The sequence below is a fragment of the Dendropsophus ebraccatus genome, chromosome 9, assembly GCF_027789765.1.
Source record: "Dendropsophus ebraccatus isolate aDenEbr1 chromosome 9, aDenEbr1.pat, whole genome shotgun sequence".
Classification (NCBI taxonomy): Eukaryota; Metazoa; Chordata; class Amphibia; order Anura; family Hylidae; genus Dendropsophus; species Dendropsophus ebraccatus.
The window spans coordinates 29,415,343-29,435,716 of record NC_091462.1 but is presented as its reverse complement, the minus strand read 5'-3'; the positions used below and the strand labels follow the sequence as shown (position 1 = coordinate 29,435,716).

General features: G+C 42.5%; 1 protein-coding gene across 1 annotated transcript in view; it reads right to left on the bottom strand.

Moving 5' to 3' along the window:
• The window catches only part of LOC138800808 (bile salt export pump-like), a 47,440-nt gene that overhangs the window by 2,892 nt on the left and 24,174 nt on the right, over positions 1-20,374 (bottom strand). Inside the window, exons 16-27 of the mRNA XM_069982856.1 lie at positions 18,806-18,986; positions 18,520-18,595; positions 16,936-17,080; positions 11,941-12,090; positions 11,687-11,791; positions 10,456-10,617; positions 9,090-9,293; positions 5,460-5,701; positions 4,055-4,211; positions 1,475-1,672; positions 435-641; positions 71-217 (exon numbers count right to left, since the gene is read on the bottom strand). Coding sequence (XP_069838957.1) covers positions 71-217; positions 435-641; positions 1,475-1,672; positions 4,055-4,211; positions 5,460-5,701; positions 9,090-9,293; positions 10,456-10,617; positions 11,687-11,791; positions 11,941-12,090; positions 16,936-17,080; positions 18,520-18,595; positions 18,806-18,986 — 1,974 coding nt within the window. The remainder of the gene's footprint in view (positions 1-70; positions 218-434; positions 642-1,474; positions 1,673-4,054; positions 4,212-5,459; positions 5,702-9,089; positions 9,294-10,455; positions 10,618-11,686; positions 11,792-11,940; positions 12,091-16,935; positions 17,081-18,519; positions 18,596-18,805; positions 18,987-20,374) is intronic.

The following is a 20,374-nucleotide window of genomic DNA, read 5'->3' as shown; positions in this document are numbered from 1 at the left end:
CTCTACATCTGGGCATAAAATAGAACAGTGCTCAATATTTCCACCAAAGAATAGATTTACTATGACAAACCTTTTCACTTTCGGTGTCTAAGGCCGAGGTGGCTTCATCCAAAAGCAGAATTTTAGGATCTCTGACTATTGCCCTGGCTATAGCAATACGTTGTTTCTGGCCTCGGGACAGCTGAGACCCTTGGATCCCAACATTAGTTTCATATTTCTGAAGAAAAGAAAGACAAATGTAAGTTTTAGCTTCAAATTTGAGTAAAACATCCAGAGCACTAAGAGTCTCAATCAGGCGGAGGTGGGGAGGGGTTCATTAAAGGGCTTATCCAGCGCTACAAAAACATGGCCACTTTCCTCCCTGGGGTATTCAACCATGACTATAGAATACATGATAAATAATAGTAAAAAAGAGAATTGTATTAACAACTCACTTCCGGCAGAGACATGACAAACTCGTGTAAGTGCGCCTTCTTTGCAGCCTCTATCACTTCCTCCATTGAGACATCTCGAGAGTTATCGCCATACTTGATATTTTCTGCGATGCTTCCTTCAAACAATATGGGTTCCTGGGACACAATGCCAATCTTGCTTCTCAGAAATGATATGTTTATGTTGGTAGTCGCATGTCCATCAACAAGCTGTATGGATAGTAATGTATGACTGGTTAGTGGTGCTGTACAGAGAAGACAAAGACATACAAAAAATAAAAAAATTCCAGGCACCAATTGATGCCATCAATACTATTAGCCAGAGGAGATCCTGGACCTGTATTATTTTTATGTTTCAAGCAGGTACATCGGTTTGGGGGTTTTATATGAACAGACCAGCACTGGTCTAATCCCAAGCACTGACACACCCTGGAGCCCTGCCGGCCCCAGTGTGATGATCTCCCCTTTTGTCACATTGGGGGCTGGCGGACCTGCCCCCAGTACTCCAGGGCGGGTCAATGCCCCTAAATAGACTAGCGGTGTGCGTGGAAATCGGGTGTCAGTTCAAAAAAAGGGCCATGCCACCAGCATCCCCGCATCGGCGCAGGTCTGTTTATGTAAATAACCCAAAGTGATGTACCTAGTACTTAGTGATTTGTGCGCTTTAAATTGGTTATCCAAGATTACAAAGAACACAGCTACTCGGTTGTAGACCCCTATCCTTAGGTTGTGTGTGGTATTACAATTCAGCTTTATTCACTTCAATGGAACTGAGCTGCAAACCACACCCAAAATCAAGACAGGGGTGGTGCTGTTTATGAAAGGAAGTGGCCATGTTTTTCTAATCCTGGACAACCCCTTTAACTCTAGTAATAAGGAAAGAACCTACAGTAAAACACCCATAATATCCAAGAAATATCTCTCACTCACTAGAGGATTCAGTAGGTTGGTGTGTTACTTCGACAGTCTATTGTGACTGTTGGGGTATGTTGATGTTACCACCCTTAGCAACAATTATTTAAAAAAAAAAGTAAGGCACTTACCACCTTCCCTTGATCTGGGTCGTAGAATCTCTCCAATAACTGGACGCTTGTACTTTTTCCACATCCACTGCTGCCCACGAAAGCAAGAGTCTGACCGGATCTTACTTTAACCGAAAGACCTTGCAAAACCATCGTCACCGGACGACTGGGGTAGGTGAATTTGCAGTTCACAAACTCAATGTCTCCTTTAAAACCGTCCTGTAAGATTTCAAAGAAATGAATATGTGAATAACTGAGTCACTTCCAGTTCATTGTGTTTAATACACATAAAGGGGAAGATTTATCAAACATGGTGTAAAGTGAAACTGGCTCAGTTGCCCCTAGCAACCAATCAGATTTGACCTTTCATTTTCCAATGAGTCTGTGAGGAATGAAAAGTGAAATCTGATTGGTTGCTAGGGGCAACTGAGCCAGCTTCACTTGTTGATAAATCTCCCCCAAAGAGTACATAAAAGCTGTCTTCTAACCTTGTTAATCTACATTTCTGTGGTGCCATGATCTGATATTGCCTTATGTAGTTTTATTTGTCAGTCATGCAATGTTAAGTGTTGTTATTGGTTTAGCAGAAGCAAAGGGAGTATAAAAGGACCTGCTATCAGGAAGTATAGTTAGTGTGTGGCTGAGACCACCAAGTAGTGCAAGAAAACCATTTTTAACCTTTTCACTTGCTGAAAGTGTTTTTGGGCTAATGCGGATGGTCTGCATATAGACTCAAGGACTGGGGCATGTCCATTGGGGAAGTGTCAATGAACTGGAGACCAGAATGAGCTTGTTTGCTTGGGAAACACAGTGTACTGTCCATTGCAGAGGCGATGGTAGGCTGAAGGCCTTAGCAAATGCTGCACAGTTTTACTGAAGGTGAGCAGTGTGAAAACAATTCCTCATAAATTTGTAAAATTGCAGTTTTTCTTTCAAATTTCACTTCACAAATATTCTTTTTCAGCTTCATGTATAGTTTATGGCAAAATATAGAGTGTCAATACAAAGTACAGAATATGACTATGTACATAGGGGAGACATGAAAGGATTGTGACTTAAAGGGGTAGTGCGGCGCTAAACATTTATTCACAAAATAACACACATTACAAAGCTATACAACTTTGTAATTTGTGTTATCTATGTGAATGGCCCCCTTTCCCCGGAAGTGTGGTGTATTATACTCACCGCATTCGTGAGCACAGTTATGCTCAGCCAATCGTGGCTGAGCAGCTGATGTCGTCATTGTCACAAGATGGTGTTCGGGGGTCGACACGAATGCGGTGAGTATAATGCACCACACTTCCGAGGTGGGGGGAACACGGGGAAGGGGGCCATTCACTTACATAACATACATTACAAAATTGTATAACTTTGCAATGTGTGTTATTTTGTGAATAAATGTTTAGTGCCGCACTACCCCTTTAAGAATTATGTGAGGAGATAAAAACAAAATGTTTTGTTAAGTGACACTTTAAGTGAGTATGAATGGCTAAGAGGACATTCATTTATGGGGTACTCCGAATAAACTTTGTTTATTTTTTCAAATCAACTGGTGTAAGAAATGTTTACAGATTTGTGACTTCTATTTAAAAATCTCCAGTCTTCCAGTACTTATCAGCTACTGTATGTCCTGCAGGAAGTGGTGTGTTCTTCCTAGTCTGACACAGTGCTCTCTGCTCTGGACAATTTATGACATGGACAGAGGTGGCAGCAGTTTTCTACAAGGATTTATTACTGCTCTAGACAGAGGTGGCAGCAGGGAGCATTTTGCCAGACTGGAAAGAATACGCCACATCCTGTAGGACATACAGCAGCTGATAAGTACTGAAACACTTGATATTTTTAAATAGAAGTCATTTACAAACCTGTATAACTTTATGACTCCAGTTGCTTTTAAAACATTATTTTTTTCTCCGGGGAACTTCTTTTATTTCAAGTAACTTTTGGCATATCCTCAAACGTCAAAAGTTACTGATTGCATCGAGTCTCATTCCTCTTTTCCCACCCATCCCAGATGCAACGCTTCCCCATACACTGGCACCCGCGTTCCTCCTTCCCTGTTTGTGTATAGCCTTGTACTAAAAGAAAAGAAAGGCTTGTGCCTAAATAGAATAGCTCACATAATGCTCCTAGTCAGTATATTACAATATGTCAGCAGACAGACTCTCTGAATACATATCAGAATAATGGAGTTATGGAACAATCGGGACCTCATCCCAGAATGTTTTCATCTGTAGATAAGCCACTCGAGGGGTGCGGATATAATGGGTCTGATAATTGACATTGCGCATTTAAAGTCGTGTTTATACCTTTGTGGCTAATTAAATTTCCCAGCTCTTCCTCACTGGAGGATACGGAGCCTGAATGTGCACATTTATGGATGGGACAATTCCTACTTTGGTGCTTTGTGAATGTGAAAGCTGTTCTGTGACATCTGTGACTAAAATAAGGATCTCGCACAAAATTTAAAAAAGCTGCGAGGAACCAACATTTCCATCAGAATTGCTGCTCGGATTTATTTGTTATACGATCGCCAATATTTTATTGAGCGCCGGTTCCATTTACAAAGAGGAATGAAAAGGAGTATGATAGGAGCCTTACCCATTTATCTCCATCGGGGCTGAAGACGCTGGTCTTAGGGATGCGGTCCAATAGCTTAAAGAATTGAGCAGCGGCAATTTTCGCTTTGGCGTAATCTGGAGTGAAGGATGACGCCCGGCCCAGGGCAGTGCCACTTGTGACTATGGCGGACACCACTCTGAAAAAGGAGATAGAGATGGTCATGTTTCTGAGGGTTTCAGCCGGTCTCTGCCCGGATCATCCCAGCTGGCACTTAAGTACCGGCCGGATGATCTTTCCGGCCACAGGGTTCTGATGCGGGCGCATCAGCGCGCATCAGAACCTCCTACAGCACACAATGAAGCAAGTGGCCGGAGCCGCTCAATTCATTGTGTGAACTTACAGGGTTTCCTATATTCATTGAATTGAGGCCGCAGAAAACTGACATGTCAGTTATTTGCGGGTCCGCACGGGATCCCGGCCAGAGCGTATACGATGTGTATACCATAGAAATGTAGGCAATGTTCCACACTGTTCCACACTGCATAAAGTAAGGCCGTTGTTGCCAATGGCAACAACGGCCGTACTTTTACATGGTGTGAACATAGCCTAATGCTGTACAGATTACTTTACAGCAGCCACCTCATTATCATCAAACATAAAACTGTAAATCTAAGCTTAGTTTAAGGCCTAGTTGTGAGAATGGAAACTGCTTTTTTAGGGTTATTTTAAAATATATTACACACACTATAGTAAAATGGAAAAATCAAAATAAATACCCTGAAATAAAAAAAAATATATATTTAACATAACAACTTGATCTAAACAAGGTTTACAAGGGTGAATTGGACAATGGTTTAAAGTGACTCTGTACCCACAATCTGTCCCCCCCAAACCACTTGTACCGTCGCATAGCTGCTTTTAATCCAAGATCTGTCCTGGGGTCCGTTCGGCAGGTGATGTAGTTATTGTCCTAAAGAACAACCTTTAAACTTGCAGCCCTGTGTCAAATTGGTGTGGCCTAGAGTGTCTATGCCCTAGGCCTGTGACGCCTCTCCATCCCTCCTCCCTGCCCTCTTTATCATTAGGATTTCTCCTAATCATCACCTTGTGCAGTGCTTAGAAAAGCGATGAATAGGAGAAATGCTGCCTGGGGCATTCCTAATGATGAAGAGGGTGGGGAGGAGGGATGGAGAGGCGTTGCAGGCCTAGGGCACAGACACTCCAATTTAACACAGGGGTGCAAGTTCAAAAGTTGTTTTTTTAGGACAATAGCTGCATCACCTGCCGAACGGACCCCAGGATAGATTTTGGACTAAAAGCAACTATCCAAAGGTACAAGCAGTTGGGGGGGGGGGGGGCAGATTGTGGGTACAGTGTTGCTTTAACGACTTATACAATTTAATTTGATGCATAAATGGTAACAATAGAAAAAAAAGTACATTACCTGAAAACCACAGAATAGTCTATCCCATCTGTTGTGATTAAAAAGCCTCCAAATCTAAATGAGGCGGCATAGGCCATAAAAATGACGCACTGGGCAAAGCCGAAACAGGCGCCATAAACATGGGACTTTTTCACGGCTGCCTTGTATGGCATCTCCAGCTCCTTCTCATACACTTCTACAAACATAGTTTCCTTTCCTAATCCTGCAACCGTCCGGATATTACCAATAGCCTCACTGGAGACCTGAGGGGGAAAATAAAAAATCAATCTTTTTTAATGAACTTCAGCTTCATTTTTTTCCTTTTCATTTGATGCTTTAGGATAAAGTTGGCAGCGATGTGATTGACACAACATTCGACCTACAGCACATAAAGCCCTACACTTGAGATGATGAGATTTTCTAACATTGGGCTTATTCGTTTCGCTAAAGAGCTTTGTAAAAAAAAAAAAAAATCACTGGTAGTTTTGCTAACAGAGCTCTGGTTATATAAATGGAGAAGAAGTTCTAACAAATATTTACATAAAAAAAAATGTAACTATTGTAGTAAAAAAAAATGTTTTTGATTCCTCAAACTTTGTGAGAGTTTTTTTTCTTTATCATTTTAAATGGTCGCTGTTATTTCAACAATTTCTCTCCTTTTTATGGTCAATGAGATTTCTAACATATTTGTAAATCACTTAATTTACGAAAAGCTATGACAGAACAAAAGCCCTAAAGTCTCGCCACTAGGTGTCTCACTTCCCTGCAAACTGCTGTTTACTACCTGTTGTTAGCGGGATTCTGTTTCAAGCAGCAGTGAGATCAAGACAGAACACAGAAAGAGAGGGGAAGGGTTTAGTTTGAGCTATGTACAGAACAGAGCTTAAAATGACACCCCCATTTTTCATTTTTTCATCTTTGAAAACATTTAAATCACTAATTTTGCTCAAACCGTACCTTATTTTACATATTTAATCATGGTGCTGTTTGATGAGAAAACTGAAATTTGATGAGCTTGTTATTGCGCCACTGGGCGGGGCTTAGCCTCTGAAGCGCCACATCGCTCCGCCCCCGACACCACTGTTGACCCCGCCCCCTTGCTTACATCATCTCTCCAGGCCACCGCTCCTACTTGTTTGGCCTTCCCAGCCTTCACCTGGATGTCGGGACGTGCACGGCCAGCGATGTGGCGCTTCAGAGGCTAAGCCCCGCCCAGTGGCGCAATAACAAGCTTTTCTCATCAAACAGCACCATGATTAAACATGTAAAATAAGGTATGGATAGAGCAAAATTAGTGATTTAAACGTTTTTAAAGATGAAAAATAGGGGTGACAGTGTCACTTTAAATGCCATTTTAACCTGTCTGCCTTCTTCAAGGGCTCCACACTGTGCCTGAAAGCTAAATTAAGGCTTCCCTCATCTTTGGCCATCCATAATGTTTTTAGCAGCTATTCCTTGTGCAACATGTCTTCAACATCATATGGACTTCAAAAATTATGGAAGTCCTTAAAGGGGTTTTTCAGAGTTAGAAAAACATGGCCACTTTCTTTAAGCAACAGCACGACTTTTGTCTTCAGTTCAGGTGTTGTTTGCATTTTTGTTTCATTCATTTCTATGGACCTGGATTGCAAAACCCAATCAAACTGGAGACAAAAGTGGTGCTGTTTCTGAAGAAGGTGGCCATGTTTTTCTAATGCTGGATAAATCCTTTTGAACATAAAACATATTAGAACAGGCTCAAAGAAGTAAATCTGTAGAGACTGAAATTTTAAAATTAATTTTTTAAGTACATGTTCGCTTTAATTGAGTGATAACTCAAATATATTTTCTAGTGGCTTCTAAGATATGTGATATTTAGGTGTAATTAAATTCATCCTTATCTATCCTCTTTGGACCTGAGGCGGCTCTCTACATGTGATACATGTTCTTTAAGTGACACTAATTAAAATATGTATATTTAATGCAATACTTTTTGAGCAGCCCGGGCCTCACTGCTGACTTATGAGGATAAAGTCAGGAGGAGTGATATTAAAAAGTATTGGAAAGTAGAATTTAATCAAAAATATAGTTGATATTACTGTTTCCTGTGTATTAATACGTTGCACTCAACTTTAGATCAACTTTACAAGAACTACATCTAAAGGTAGAGCCATTTCAGAAGTATGTATAACATTGACCTGAAAACTGACTATGTCTCCAAGAATACTTCAAGCCGCATGAAGTAATATCCTGTAACTTAGATAGGGGACTCTTCCTTACAGATGTAACTAGAATTTTCTTCACTTGGGGCATAGATTCAGTTTACTATCCGAGTCAAGGCAGTGTGGCACCCAGTACTAGGACACATGCCCTGCTAACCAACTCAATGGGTATTTCATTAAAAGTTATCACCTTTCCACTGGATCTGTGTTGGCCCAACCTCTTGGCCCCCCACACATTGTTAGAAGAGGGGTCTCAATTTTTTCTTTTTTGAATAGAACAGTTGAGCACACTGCTGCTCCATTCAAACGGTAAAATACTGACAGGATAGACAAGCGCTCTACTTTATTGTTTTCGGGTGCGAATTTTAAACTAAAGGTCCCAATAGAAGAGCTTCTGTGCAGATCGGGTCTCAGAGGAGCGTAGTCGAGGACAGCTTGGAGCAACCCTAACTCCTGCTGGGAATTCTGTCCACTGGACTGTCCTAAGTTAGTTCTAACCTGAGTGTAGGAGGGAGAGGAAGCTGAAGCAGGCCATCACCAGTGTCACTGCTCCTACATTAGCACCAAAGTAGGCTTCTGTCTGGGCCTACTGCAGCGTTTCAACCAGGTTGTAAATCTTCAAGATCTGTAGTCAGCTATTAGGAATTCAGGAAGGAAGCCCTATGACTAATGAAAAGGACAAGAGTAAAGAAGGACCTGTTTCTGAGACCCGAGAAAAAGGGAGGCCTTGGTTAATACTAGATTTACTCTTCTCAGAGAGCCTGGCCTAAAACTGAGCTCTCCCTCTTCCTCTGAGCAGAGAGGCTGCACCAGACCAAGCTTTACCCTTCTGGAAGTTTCTTAGCTGTGTGTTTGTAAGCTAACCCTTTTAGTGTTTTCTGGATTGGCTGATACATTACAGCTATAATGGCATGATATTATAAAAACAATGCAGTTTAAAAAAAAAAAGGTAAACATACAATGCTTAACCACAGACCGTGCAGACCCTGATGGCAGGGCCGTCTTAAAAGCATTATGGGCCCCTGGCAGAGCTGTGAACAGGAATACCAGTCACATCCCATGGACAGGTATAGCATTGTTCCTGACAGCAAGCCAAGGATGTTTTTCTAATCATACAGAATAATTAAAGGCCCCATTACACATGTGTCAGCGATTAGCTGAAATATGATAAAATGCTCAGTCATCGACTGATCACTCACTTTGTCCGTCAGTGTAATAGGGGATGTACAGTCGACAGGTGATTAAGCAAAGGGCCACACAAACAATCTAGCAATTGTTCAAGCAGCCGTGGCCGCACGATCATTGAGCCAGATGATACCAGAACAGATCTAGGAGATCACTGCGTATTTACAGCAAGGCTCAGGCCATGTAACACGGTCTTCTATTAATAATAATTTCCCAAATCTTTATTCTATATTCAACTGCTACATAATGGATTTTAATGAAATACCTTCCCGGCTTCTTCCAAAGCTTTTTTGTCTTGATTTGCAAACCCTGTAAGCATTTTAGCTTGGAAAACTCCAGACAATCCGATTAAAGGAAGGAAACACAAGACAACTAAACTCAGCTTCCAGCTGAAGTAGAAGGCGATGATCAGTGAAGCTCCGATATTTGTTATGGAATTCACAATCATTCCGATCTGAGATCCAGTAGCCTAAAGAAAGCAAATATGTAAAGTCAATGGAAAGTATGTCCATGATACAATTAGTAATAAGCCGTACCAACTACATATGACTATCCTGACCCCACTGTGTTACCTTATAGCAGGAATGGGTAGCCTTCAGCCCTCAAACTGTTGCAGAACTACAATTCCCATCATACTCGGGCAGCCAAAGCTATATCTTTGGTGTCCAGGCATGCTGGAATTTGTAATTTTGCAACAGTTGGTGTGCCAAGGTCTGCCATCACTGCCCTAGGGGCTTTTTTGAATTTATCTGTGGACAATGAATATGGGTTATTTAACTTAAAGGGAATGTGTTATCGGAAAATGACCTATTGTTTAAATTAAGTATTTATGTTAAAGAATTTCTTTTAATTTTGCTATCTTTATAATACAATAATCCTAAAATTTTGCAGTTTTCAGTCTACACACAAAGCCTAAAAAAGTCACAGTTGTTTCGCAAAACCATAGAGACATATCAAAAGTTTTGATCGGTCTGGGTCTGAGTGTTCAGACTCGTATCGATTGGGAGATAGAGCCGGGAGAAGACCACACTAAGCGTGGTCCTCTCTCGACTCGATGATCAGTCAGGCTTATAATGGAGCTCTATGGCAAGATGGCTGTCCTTATAATAGTGTAGGCAATTCGATCCCTTCAAAGGAACACTCCAACAAAATGGGTACTTTCAGGGACATAGCTAGGATTTATGGGGGCCCCCTAGCAAGAAATGGGGCAGCACAAATCCTATATGCCCCCCCCCCCTCAATACTAACACGACCTGGTGCAGTGCTGCAACGTTTTTTCTGTCCCATAATTGTGACTGGCGTGCCAGGGAGCTAAGAGAACGGATCACCAAGGGACTGCGCTGAGTCATGTGAGTTTGTACATGGGGGAGCTCTTGTGGCTGGAGGTGCAATGCTGCATCTGGCCACATGAGAGACTGCTAGTGAGGGCTGTAAACAGTAGGTAACATGGAGGCAGGCCATGATTTGCGGGGGGGGGGGGGGGCACTTTAGCAGTTGCGTGGTCTGCCTCCTCTAGAGATGCTACACTAGGCACTGAACCTTGTATTACTTCCTTCCAATTTATACAAGCAACAGGGAACCAACAATAAGAGAATAAATGCAGTAAGATATGACACAGAGGTTTACTGTACCCCTTGAACTTGAGAAGCATCAGTGGCAAGTCTGGTGGTCAGGGCTCCAGGACTGTTATTGGCGTCATCAAACCAACCAATTTCCTGACCAAGCATAGCCAGAAAACCGACTCTCCTCAACCTCCGGGTCAAAAGTTCTCCAGATTTGGCAAAAGCAAAGCCCTGGAAATAATAATATTAATAATAATAATCATCATCATATTATGCTACCTAAACAGTATACAGACCAAGTCCCCCCTTCATGATAGTCCTCATGGTAGTAGCTGCTATCAGCAGGATAATGTCCTGGTAATGCTGCAAAAGTGGTTCAGGAAAGGTTTGAGGAACACAAGGTGTAGACTTGGACTCAATTCCCCAGATCTCAATCCTATCGAGCATCTGTAGGATGTACTGGGAATACAAGTTTGATCCATGGAGGTCATATCATACAGAACATACAGAATCTACTGCTAAGGTTGTGTTGCCATATAGAATAGGACACCTTCAGAGGGTCTTGAGGTATCGATGATGGGCACAGATGGTTTTATGGCATGAGGAGGACCCAAACAATACCTAGGAGGTGGTTCTAATTTTCTAGGTGTTTTGAAGGGGGGGGGGGGGGGGTCCTCGATTCCTTTCCAAAAATAACACCATGGCAGCTGAATTGGCTTTATTTGAATATTCATGCAAATGTTTCTAAGGGCTTAAAGGGGTTATTTAACGATGGAAAAACATGGCCACTTTCTTCTAGAGACAGCACCACTCTTGTCTCCAGTTTAGATGTGGTTTGCAATTAAGCTCCAATGACTTAAAAATGCAAAACCTTACCTAAACTGGAGACAAGATTTGGGCTGTCTCTGGAAGAAAGTAGCCATGTTTTTCCAATGCTGGATAACCCATTTGACCCTTTAATGACCTATTATGGCCCTTAATCACCTATTATGGCCCTTAATCACCAAGCAATTTTTTTACATTTTTTCATCACTGCTTACTAAAAGTAATTTTTGGTACCAAATTTGCAGTTTTTTTTTAAACTATTATCACTTTGGCACAATAGAAATTACTCTCTTAAAAAAATACAGTAACTTGAACAAATTCCGAGATCCATAGTATTGGCATTTTTCTTGTGACATAGCTGTTTTTGGGTTCACTTTTTGCGGTAACATGTATAGTTTTTATTGATATTGATTTTTACATATGTATGACTTTTAAAATTCCTTTTGGAAACCAGAATGCTGTATTACAGACTCACTTGTAGAAACTGGGTGACAAGTGATACACCTGCGATTATAAGAAACAGAACGCAGACCCCATTTATTTCTTTTGTCTGCTCAGCTGTATCCGGCAGTGAAAAAGTCTGAAAGACAACAAAGCAGACATGTGAGGCCATTATTGTGATCCTCTGAGTTGAAGTGTGCAACAAATGGGTTATGCTTGACCTACATTTATCATAATAGATGTACGGTATCATGTGTGAAGATTATTTGGGTCAGGGTCATCACGTACCTTCAGCACCTGACTGAACAGAAGAGCATAAAGTGGAGGCATAACTCCATTAATGGCTGCTCCTACAGATCCTAGAACGAGATACGGCCATTCTGGAGCGTTGTACTTCAGTATCCTCATGACAACGTTCTTGTCTTTATTCTTCTTATTCTGGTAATCATAGATTGTAATCACAAGGTTAACAGTCAATATACCTATACACTATCAGGGGTTGTCTAGGACTTTTCTGTAAACTGGCCAAGAGCTGAAACTGGAATGAAATAGTTAAAAAACTTTACTCGTCCATAACACACACACACCCTCTCGCCATTGATGTTCCCCTCCAGACCATTGTTCATGTTCACTGCAGCCAGTCACTGGCCTCACTGGATGTTACCAATTGGGGGAAGGGAGTGTTTCTACACTGACATGATCCAATAGATGGTAGTGCCAGACAGTGTAGGGACCAGTGGCGTAGCTACCATAGAGGCAGGGTAGGCAGTTGCTATGGGGCCTATGCAGGAGGGGGACCCAGGGGAGAAGGTAAGAGTGTGTGTCCTTCTGCTTAACCCCTTATGTACTGCAGTGTGTAAGTGACCCAATGTTTACTTACATGCTGCAACACAAAAAAGGGTTAACAAGCAGAAGACAGAGATCTCTCTTTCACTGCACTGATAACCTCTGACCTCTGTTCTGCAGCTGTGCAATCTGTGCAGAGGTAAGGGGCTATCAGTGCACCAGCAGTAAATCATATATATATATATATATATATATATATAGATAGATAGATAGATATGCAGCGCTTTGTATGCGTAGGGGGGCCCCTTAAACATTTTTGCTATGGGACCCCATGAATCCTAGCTACACCCCTGGTAGTAGCCCCCACCACCACCACCAATTAGTTACACCCAGTTAGTTATTCAGTCATTCTTTTGTAGTAAGAATAACAAAGGAATGGTACAGCACAGAGCTATTTGAAAAGAGGATCGGAATAAAAGAGTCTACTAAAACAGACAGGTTAGGAAAAGTAGGTACTTGATGTCCAGTAAAAAGAGGGTCAACTTGTCTTATGCCCCTATTACACGGGTCGTTTAGAGGAGCAAACGAGCGCTCTCAGCGCTCGTTTGCTCCTCGTTCCCCGCTCGCTGCCGCCGCTATTCAACGCGGCTGCACCGAGCGGGTGAGTGCGGGGGGGGGGGGCGGCTGGGAGCTGCAGGGGGGCTGCCCGGGGGATCGCTGATCGTCCGCGCAGCCCATAGGATATAGCAGCGTCTGCTGCCGATGCTCCTATTCAACGGAGCGACGGCAGCAGATCGCTGCTATATCAGTCGCTTGTTTTTCAACATGTTGAAAAACAAGCGACTGCAACGATCAGCCGACATGAACGATGTCGGCTGATCGTTGCACTCTATTCCACCGGACGATTATTGTCCGTAGCGGCCGATATCGGCCGAATACGAACGATAATCGTTCCGTGGAATAGGGCCTTTACTCTAAACTACACCCTTTAAGGGTAAGTAAAAACTAAAGTAACACCAGTGGTGGTCCGGAGACCCTCATTGTTAAAATGAACAGATAGCAATGGTTAGCTGAATGCCAATGCAAGTGGTGCACGGATTTACCTGCCCATACACAACCCCTTCAGGGTCCGCTGAACCTCCCAATTTTGGCAGGACCAGTTGAGTATCAATATATATGTATAATTTATATGGAGGCCTCTCTTTACCACAGGTAGCTCACCACATTCAGTAGCCATGCACTGTGCAATGTACAATCTATACCAAGGTTCTCAACTATAATACTGGTATACTCATATAGGCAATATAGGGAAGATTGGGCTTTGCACCCTCTGAGTACTAAGCACTAAGCAAAATCTACCTGTAATACAACACCCTGTAATGGAACCTGTCACAATTCCTAATATCCCAGTATTTGTGTCTTTTGAAATTCAGCTAAAAGATTTCAGTCCTTTAACCTATGGTCCTATGAAACACATAACTTATCAGCTACATCTGTACATATGTGTACTAGGGGTAAGGACAATCCCTCTAAGTACTACCTTATGTATGTGAATGAGAGCATGTTGTGGTCTGCAGTTCCTGGGTTAAAGGCCATTTGGAAGTATTCATATAATTAATATAAATCAATTCTGCTCAGCATTTTTAGTTTTTTTTTACTTTAAAAAATGAACGAACAATGCATTGGTTCCAGTTGGGACTACACCTGTGATAACAAATACAATATTCCTTTCTTATAATTAAATAATAGTTAACAAGGTAACACAACCAATAAAATCTAAATAAAAACAAACAAACACGGTAACACACTCAGTAGTGTATTGGTATGTTTGAAAATAAGGTCCCTGCATTGCCACCTGTTGGTCATAACTGGTACTTCAGCCCATTGCCTGTATCATAGTCACAGATGAGCAGCGCAACTAAACTAGATTTATCACTTGGGGAAAAATAATACAAGTTGTACAAATTACAAGGGACCATATAGCATTGTTTGTCTAAAGCGTACTGTGTGTCAGTCATTTACATTGCATAGAGTAAATAGTTTAAGAATGTTCTGGGCCAACATCAGTTCTGAGAAACATCAGATTAGAGACCCCAATATTTGGCATATGGAGGACGTGCACTTTTGACAGTGACCCTAAATGCAATAGGACAACATCATGGGATCTTATAGGAGTTCTTTACTGGCAGAATCATACACCATGATTCATACACCTTGTTTTAAATATATATAAACCCCCATTGACTGAAAAACACAACGCACCAAGAAGAAATTGTAGGGATTGAATGAAACTTTCTCTATGGTGTAATGATATAAATGACAACATTAGAGGGAAAGTATGCGTTTATTGGGGAGAACTGTACAACCAATAAGAGGCTCTGGTAACCTGTTGGGTGCCTCTATCCTGGATGCAAGATTAGATACAACTGGGCATAGAGCATACAGCTTCTATATAGCATCCTATGGCATATTGGCCCACACATGTTGCAACTGGGCCTGTAGAGCCAAAATAATTGTAGGCTGCTGAAGCCGACTGACCATAAATGTTTATAAACAGTGATACTGTAAATCTGGCCTAGGCCAGAGGAGATGGTGGCCGACTGTTAATGGCAGGACACATAATGGCTGATGGGACAGCAAATATTCTTCTACTAAGTGCCTGTCTGATGAAGCTGCCATCTGTTTCTGGATGGCGGACAAGCAAAATGTGAGTGCTGTTTAAAGCACCTGATTAAGTCATTCTTTCAAGTTAACAGTGCGAGATGTAGTATTGTATTTTCCCCACTAGGTGTCACTGCTGTTTTATGTCTTCGATGCACAGCTGAAGAGTCAAGGGTTAACTTTTTGTATCACATGCTTGTATGCTAACCAATCACAGGTGCTCTTTCTTACTAACCTATCCTATCCTTCTTCTCTCTCACCCACACTCAGCCCCTGTAGGAGGAGTTAGTTTGGTGGAGAAAGTGAGTCAGTTCTTAGTATTTAGTGTTAGAGGAAGCAAAAAGACTTAGTTCCTGCAGAAGTTAAGCCCGGGCCTAGTTTTAGCCAGGACCCATGACAATGACCAAAGATTACCTTAGGGGAGAGATGTCACCTAGGATAACCCTTGCCCATGCCAGGAACCTTTCTTAAATGTGCAGGGCAGTCTCCTGACACTAGAGGAACTGATCCAGTAGGACAAAGCTAGCGTGAAAAGGTCTACGTATCCTACTGCGCAGCGCAGGATGACTGGTAAGTCTTAGAAACATGCTACACCCAGATAACCGACGACTGGGGCTCATGCTACACACCTAGGATGGCTTCTACACAACTAGAGACATAGGTGTTTCAGAGCCACAAGTATGCATCCATGATTATGAGTATCATTAATCTCTACTCTTGTTCCGGCAGAGCACATATACTACATTGGGCAGGGTCCCTCTGGCCACTCCTCACCTTTTCCTTCTCTTTGCAAAGCACCTACCTCTACAAAGCACTTACTTCTGCAAAGCACCTGCTTCTACAAAGCACTGGTTCTACCTTACTGTCAGCAACTATGTTTTCAGTGTCAAAATGTGCACTAACTATATTATATGTACTGTTCACCTCAAGCCTTGTTCAGTAAAGTGTTCTATTTTTCTACTAAACGTACAGGACTCTATCTTATCTATCTGTACCTGCACCCACGCACACCACTGTTTTCCTTGGGTTATTTTTTCCCCTTTCTGTTGGTGGCGGTACCGACATCCCGGGTGGGTCTACTACCACTTTAGGTTACCATGACAACACTTCCAGAGGTCACCGACCATTTAAAGACAGCAAATAAGCCAAACAGGTATCAACATCACACCTGTATACACCTACACCCGAGTCCAGATTCCATCACAGAGGTGGCCCAGTACCACACTTGTCCTTGTCAACAGGTCAAACAATTATCTCTACTGCCAATTCTTCAAAGCAACCAACCGGCTTCTCTCAGTCCAACAATACCCCCACCTCAATGTCTAGGAACGGGGAAAAATGTCTTTGCATTGTACAGGCATGTCTAGCAGTCACTGATCTCTCATTAACCAGTACACTACCTAAAAGTAGCCTCTGGGAGACTTTTTTTTTAAAAATATGGCAGCGGGGGAAGCCCTTTCATGCCCTCTTGTGGCAAGATCCAGTGTCTAATCTGACACTCTTTTTGCAATGAGTGTACTTGCAACTGGATATAAATACTATCATAATAGTATTAAGGCAAAGACAGCCATCTAAATATAGTTACTCCTCTTTTTAGAAGATATGTCTGAAAATCCCTAAGTTCCAAGCTATTTTATTGGTCAGACATTGATTTACAGGGTAGCTAGCTACCTCCAATAGAGAGGTTCTTGGGTTAGCTCATTTGCATACCACTTTTCCCTGGAAACATTGCAAGGCCCTACACCAGCTGCTTGTCTCCACAAGGAGAATGACCATTCACCACCCATTCACACCTGGGCAAAGACAAAGCAAGCAGCTACAGTATGTCATCGATACCTTCTTTTGGGGCTGAGGATCATCAAGGTGCTCTGCTTCTTCAATATCATCCGATGTCAGGCCAGGTGACCCATTTACTGTGGCCGACAAGGGATCTGGATAGAGGTTAGAAAGCTGGGACTTTGTACGAAGCCGAATAGAGTCCCTGTAAAACATAAAGGACAATGATAACCGTATGGTTATGATATCATGTAATACTTTCTACAGTACATTTACATTGAAGGTAGGCATAGGCCCAAATATTGACTATAGGGCAGTATGATAACAGAGCACGGGCAGAAAATGATTCCGTCATTAAAAAAAGAAATGGAAGAGCAGAGGGGGAGGAGGGGGATGATACTGCAGCACTGGGGTCCTAGGTTCAAATCCCACCAAGGACGTCATCTACAAGGAGTTTATGAGTTTTCCTCATGGATGGAAATACCTGGCATATGAAGTGTGGACCGACATGAGCTTTTTCCCAGAACAGTAAGCAATTTCTAAAAATCTATTTCTTAAAAAATCAGGGAAATGTAAATGTCACATGTCTCATAGCCTCATAGCTTCCTAATATAAGTGTGATCACTACATGCGTCTGGGCTACAAGTGTGACGCATCATACATTGATTTGCCCTTTCTAGAATATGACAATGTACCATAGATCAGAGGCATTTTTCTAATGTTCAGCTTTTTATTTTTTTTCCTTTTTAATAAGCCGATAAATTCTCCATCCAGACTGGCAGCTAAATGCTGAAAAGCTCATTAGAATCGTTCTGTAAACTATTACTTTGCATCAGTGGCTTCTAATCAAGGACCTGACTGGTATTATACAGCGGGATAAAGGATGTCAGCTTATTGATAGCAATGATCAATGTGACTATTATGTGACTCATATACAGAATATGGGGAACATATAGTATTGTGCAAAATCGTAGATCTCTTCTATGTTTACTGAAATGACACAGGGCATGATGGGAATTGTTGTTCTGCAACAGCTGGAGAACCGAGCTTGGGGAATACTACTCTATAGCATATTGATGGGTGGGGATCAGAACACCTAGATCCTGACTGATCAAACTTGACATTGTATTATTTTATATTCTATCCTATATATTATTAAAAAAAAAAAAAAAAAAAAAAAAAGACTTTGAATAAAACTGTTAAATAGTAAAAAACAAACTCCCTGGCATAGCTACTGTAGAGGCTGACCATACAGCTGCTACGGGGCCGGTGCAGCAGGGGGGCCCGAGGCCCACACTGGCAAAGCATGGTTTGCCTTTATGAGACTGCTCAAACCAGCACACACACCCATGCCAGCCTCTGGCCCACACCAGTACCCGCCCAGACCGCGCACAGCCGGCATAGGCCCCACCCACGGACAGCCCCGCCCCACCCACGGACAGCCACCGGCCTGCACAGGCCTTCCGCCCCACCACTGCCCTAACAGCCGCCAGACCACACCAGGCTCCTGTCCTCCCAGACAGCCGCCCCTTAAAAGCTGCCATCACCTACCAAACCCCCACTCCACCGGTCAACTGGGTCAGGTCAGTATATGTGTTTTATGCTACGGGGCCCCATGAATCCTAGCTATGCCCCTGAACAAACCTGAAGCTTTTCTGGTAGCTTCCTCTGCTGAACGTCCGTGTCCTCTCCTCTACAGCGCTTTCATTTTCAACTTTTTCTGCAATAAATAAAAATATGCAAAATTCTCAAAAAAGACTATTCACAAGAACACAATTGACAATCGTGAATAGAGGCAGCAGCAAAAAGAAAAAGAACTGAAGCTCTTGGCGCGGAAATCAATGAACTGTCCACGTAATCCTTACTAACCAGTTACCTTACTGACTATAGAAAACAATAGTTTCCAAACCAATTTCTATAATTTTATTACCTGATGACGTGTTCTGGTTCTGTAAGGTGACTAAAGTAAAGTAAACTCCTTTAATTTTTAGCAGTTCTTCGTGGGTCCCCATCTCTACTGCTCGTCCACCATCAAATCCTACAATTATATCTGCGTTCCGGACAGTGGACAGACGGTGCGCTATTGAAATAGTTGTCCTCCCGCTACGTACCTATAAATGTAAGTAGAAATGTGAGAGTGAAAACACAGAAGCAGAATGCACTGGAAATATGCAATCTCTTTATAATTTTGAAGGATAAGCTATATCCACCTGACTTCATTTTTTATAATTGACCTATTAGAGCAATCATAAATGTCTGTAAAGGGGAACATAGCCTATAATACATAGGCAGACATGTATCATGCGGCAAAAGCAAATTTTACGTCGGAAAGTGCCCATTTGCGAATAATTTTATTCACAAATGGCCGTTTTGCGAATAAAATATTTGCAAATCGGCACTTTCCGCCCGGTACGCCAGTGGGTGGAAAGGGGGTGTGGAGGGGGCAGGGAGGGGGCGTGGACTCAGAGACCGCGCTATTCAGGTTTTTTTTGTGGAAATATAGTCAGGAAACCTACTCCAGCCCTCCAGCAGTCCACCTCTACATAAATCTCCATAGTGCCGGAGCTCTGGGACATTTTTAAAGAGGATGTATCACCCGGTACATACTCTTTAACCTGAACCCACGGATCGATCGATCGGTTCGATCGAGCGGTACTGGACGGTGCTAAAGCACTGGAGGTCGGCCGGGCCGCCCCCAGTGGGAGGTAATCCCCTCTCCTGTATGACGCGGCTCGCTTAGAATGAATGGAGCCACGTCATACAGGGGAGGGAATTCCCTCCCATTGTGGGAGGCCCGGCCGACCTCCAGTACTTCAGCACCTGCCGATACCGCTGGATCAAACGGCGCCGTGCACGGGAACCGGGCGGAGGACCGAAAAACAGACCGCGGCACCGGCTTCACCGTGCCGGCGCCGATCGATCCGTGGGTTCAGGTTAAAGAGGATGTACCGGGTGGTACATCCTCTTTAAGTCTGGCTCAGAAAACGCCGGACTTAATAAATGTCCCCCATAGTGTTTCTTCCTGGAGGAGAGGAAGTCAGCTCCAAATACTGCCATAATATGTATGGAACTTTATTGTCTTCATCAGATTTGGGGTTATATGTAAACACTGGATTATTGTCCCATCACGTTAGCATTTGTGGGCCTACAGTATATTATTATTGCAGTCTGTTGTAGTCTATATTAATCTACAGTGTATGGATAGTGATAGATCAGTAAATCACTGCCAGTTTCCTAGACATGACACACAGAAAGAGAACATATAACCTTGCTAAATTTGTACCAGTGTCAACCGCGATAACATCGTACGGTGAGTTGGTGACCACTCATTCGGTTGTCATTATACGAATGAATGCAACCACACGTACAGTATTTTGGGCTCCCAATCTCCGACTAATCTTCCTGACAATTGCAGTTTCCTCAAGATTGTGCAGTTACAATGCTATCAAGTTATTACATGCTGTGACTGAGATAATAGATATACAAGATAAGATAAGAC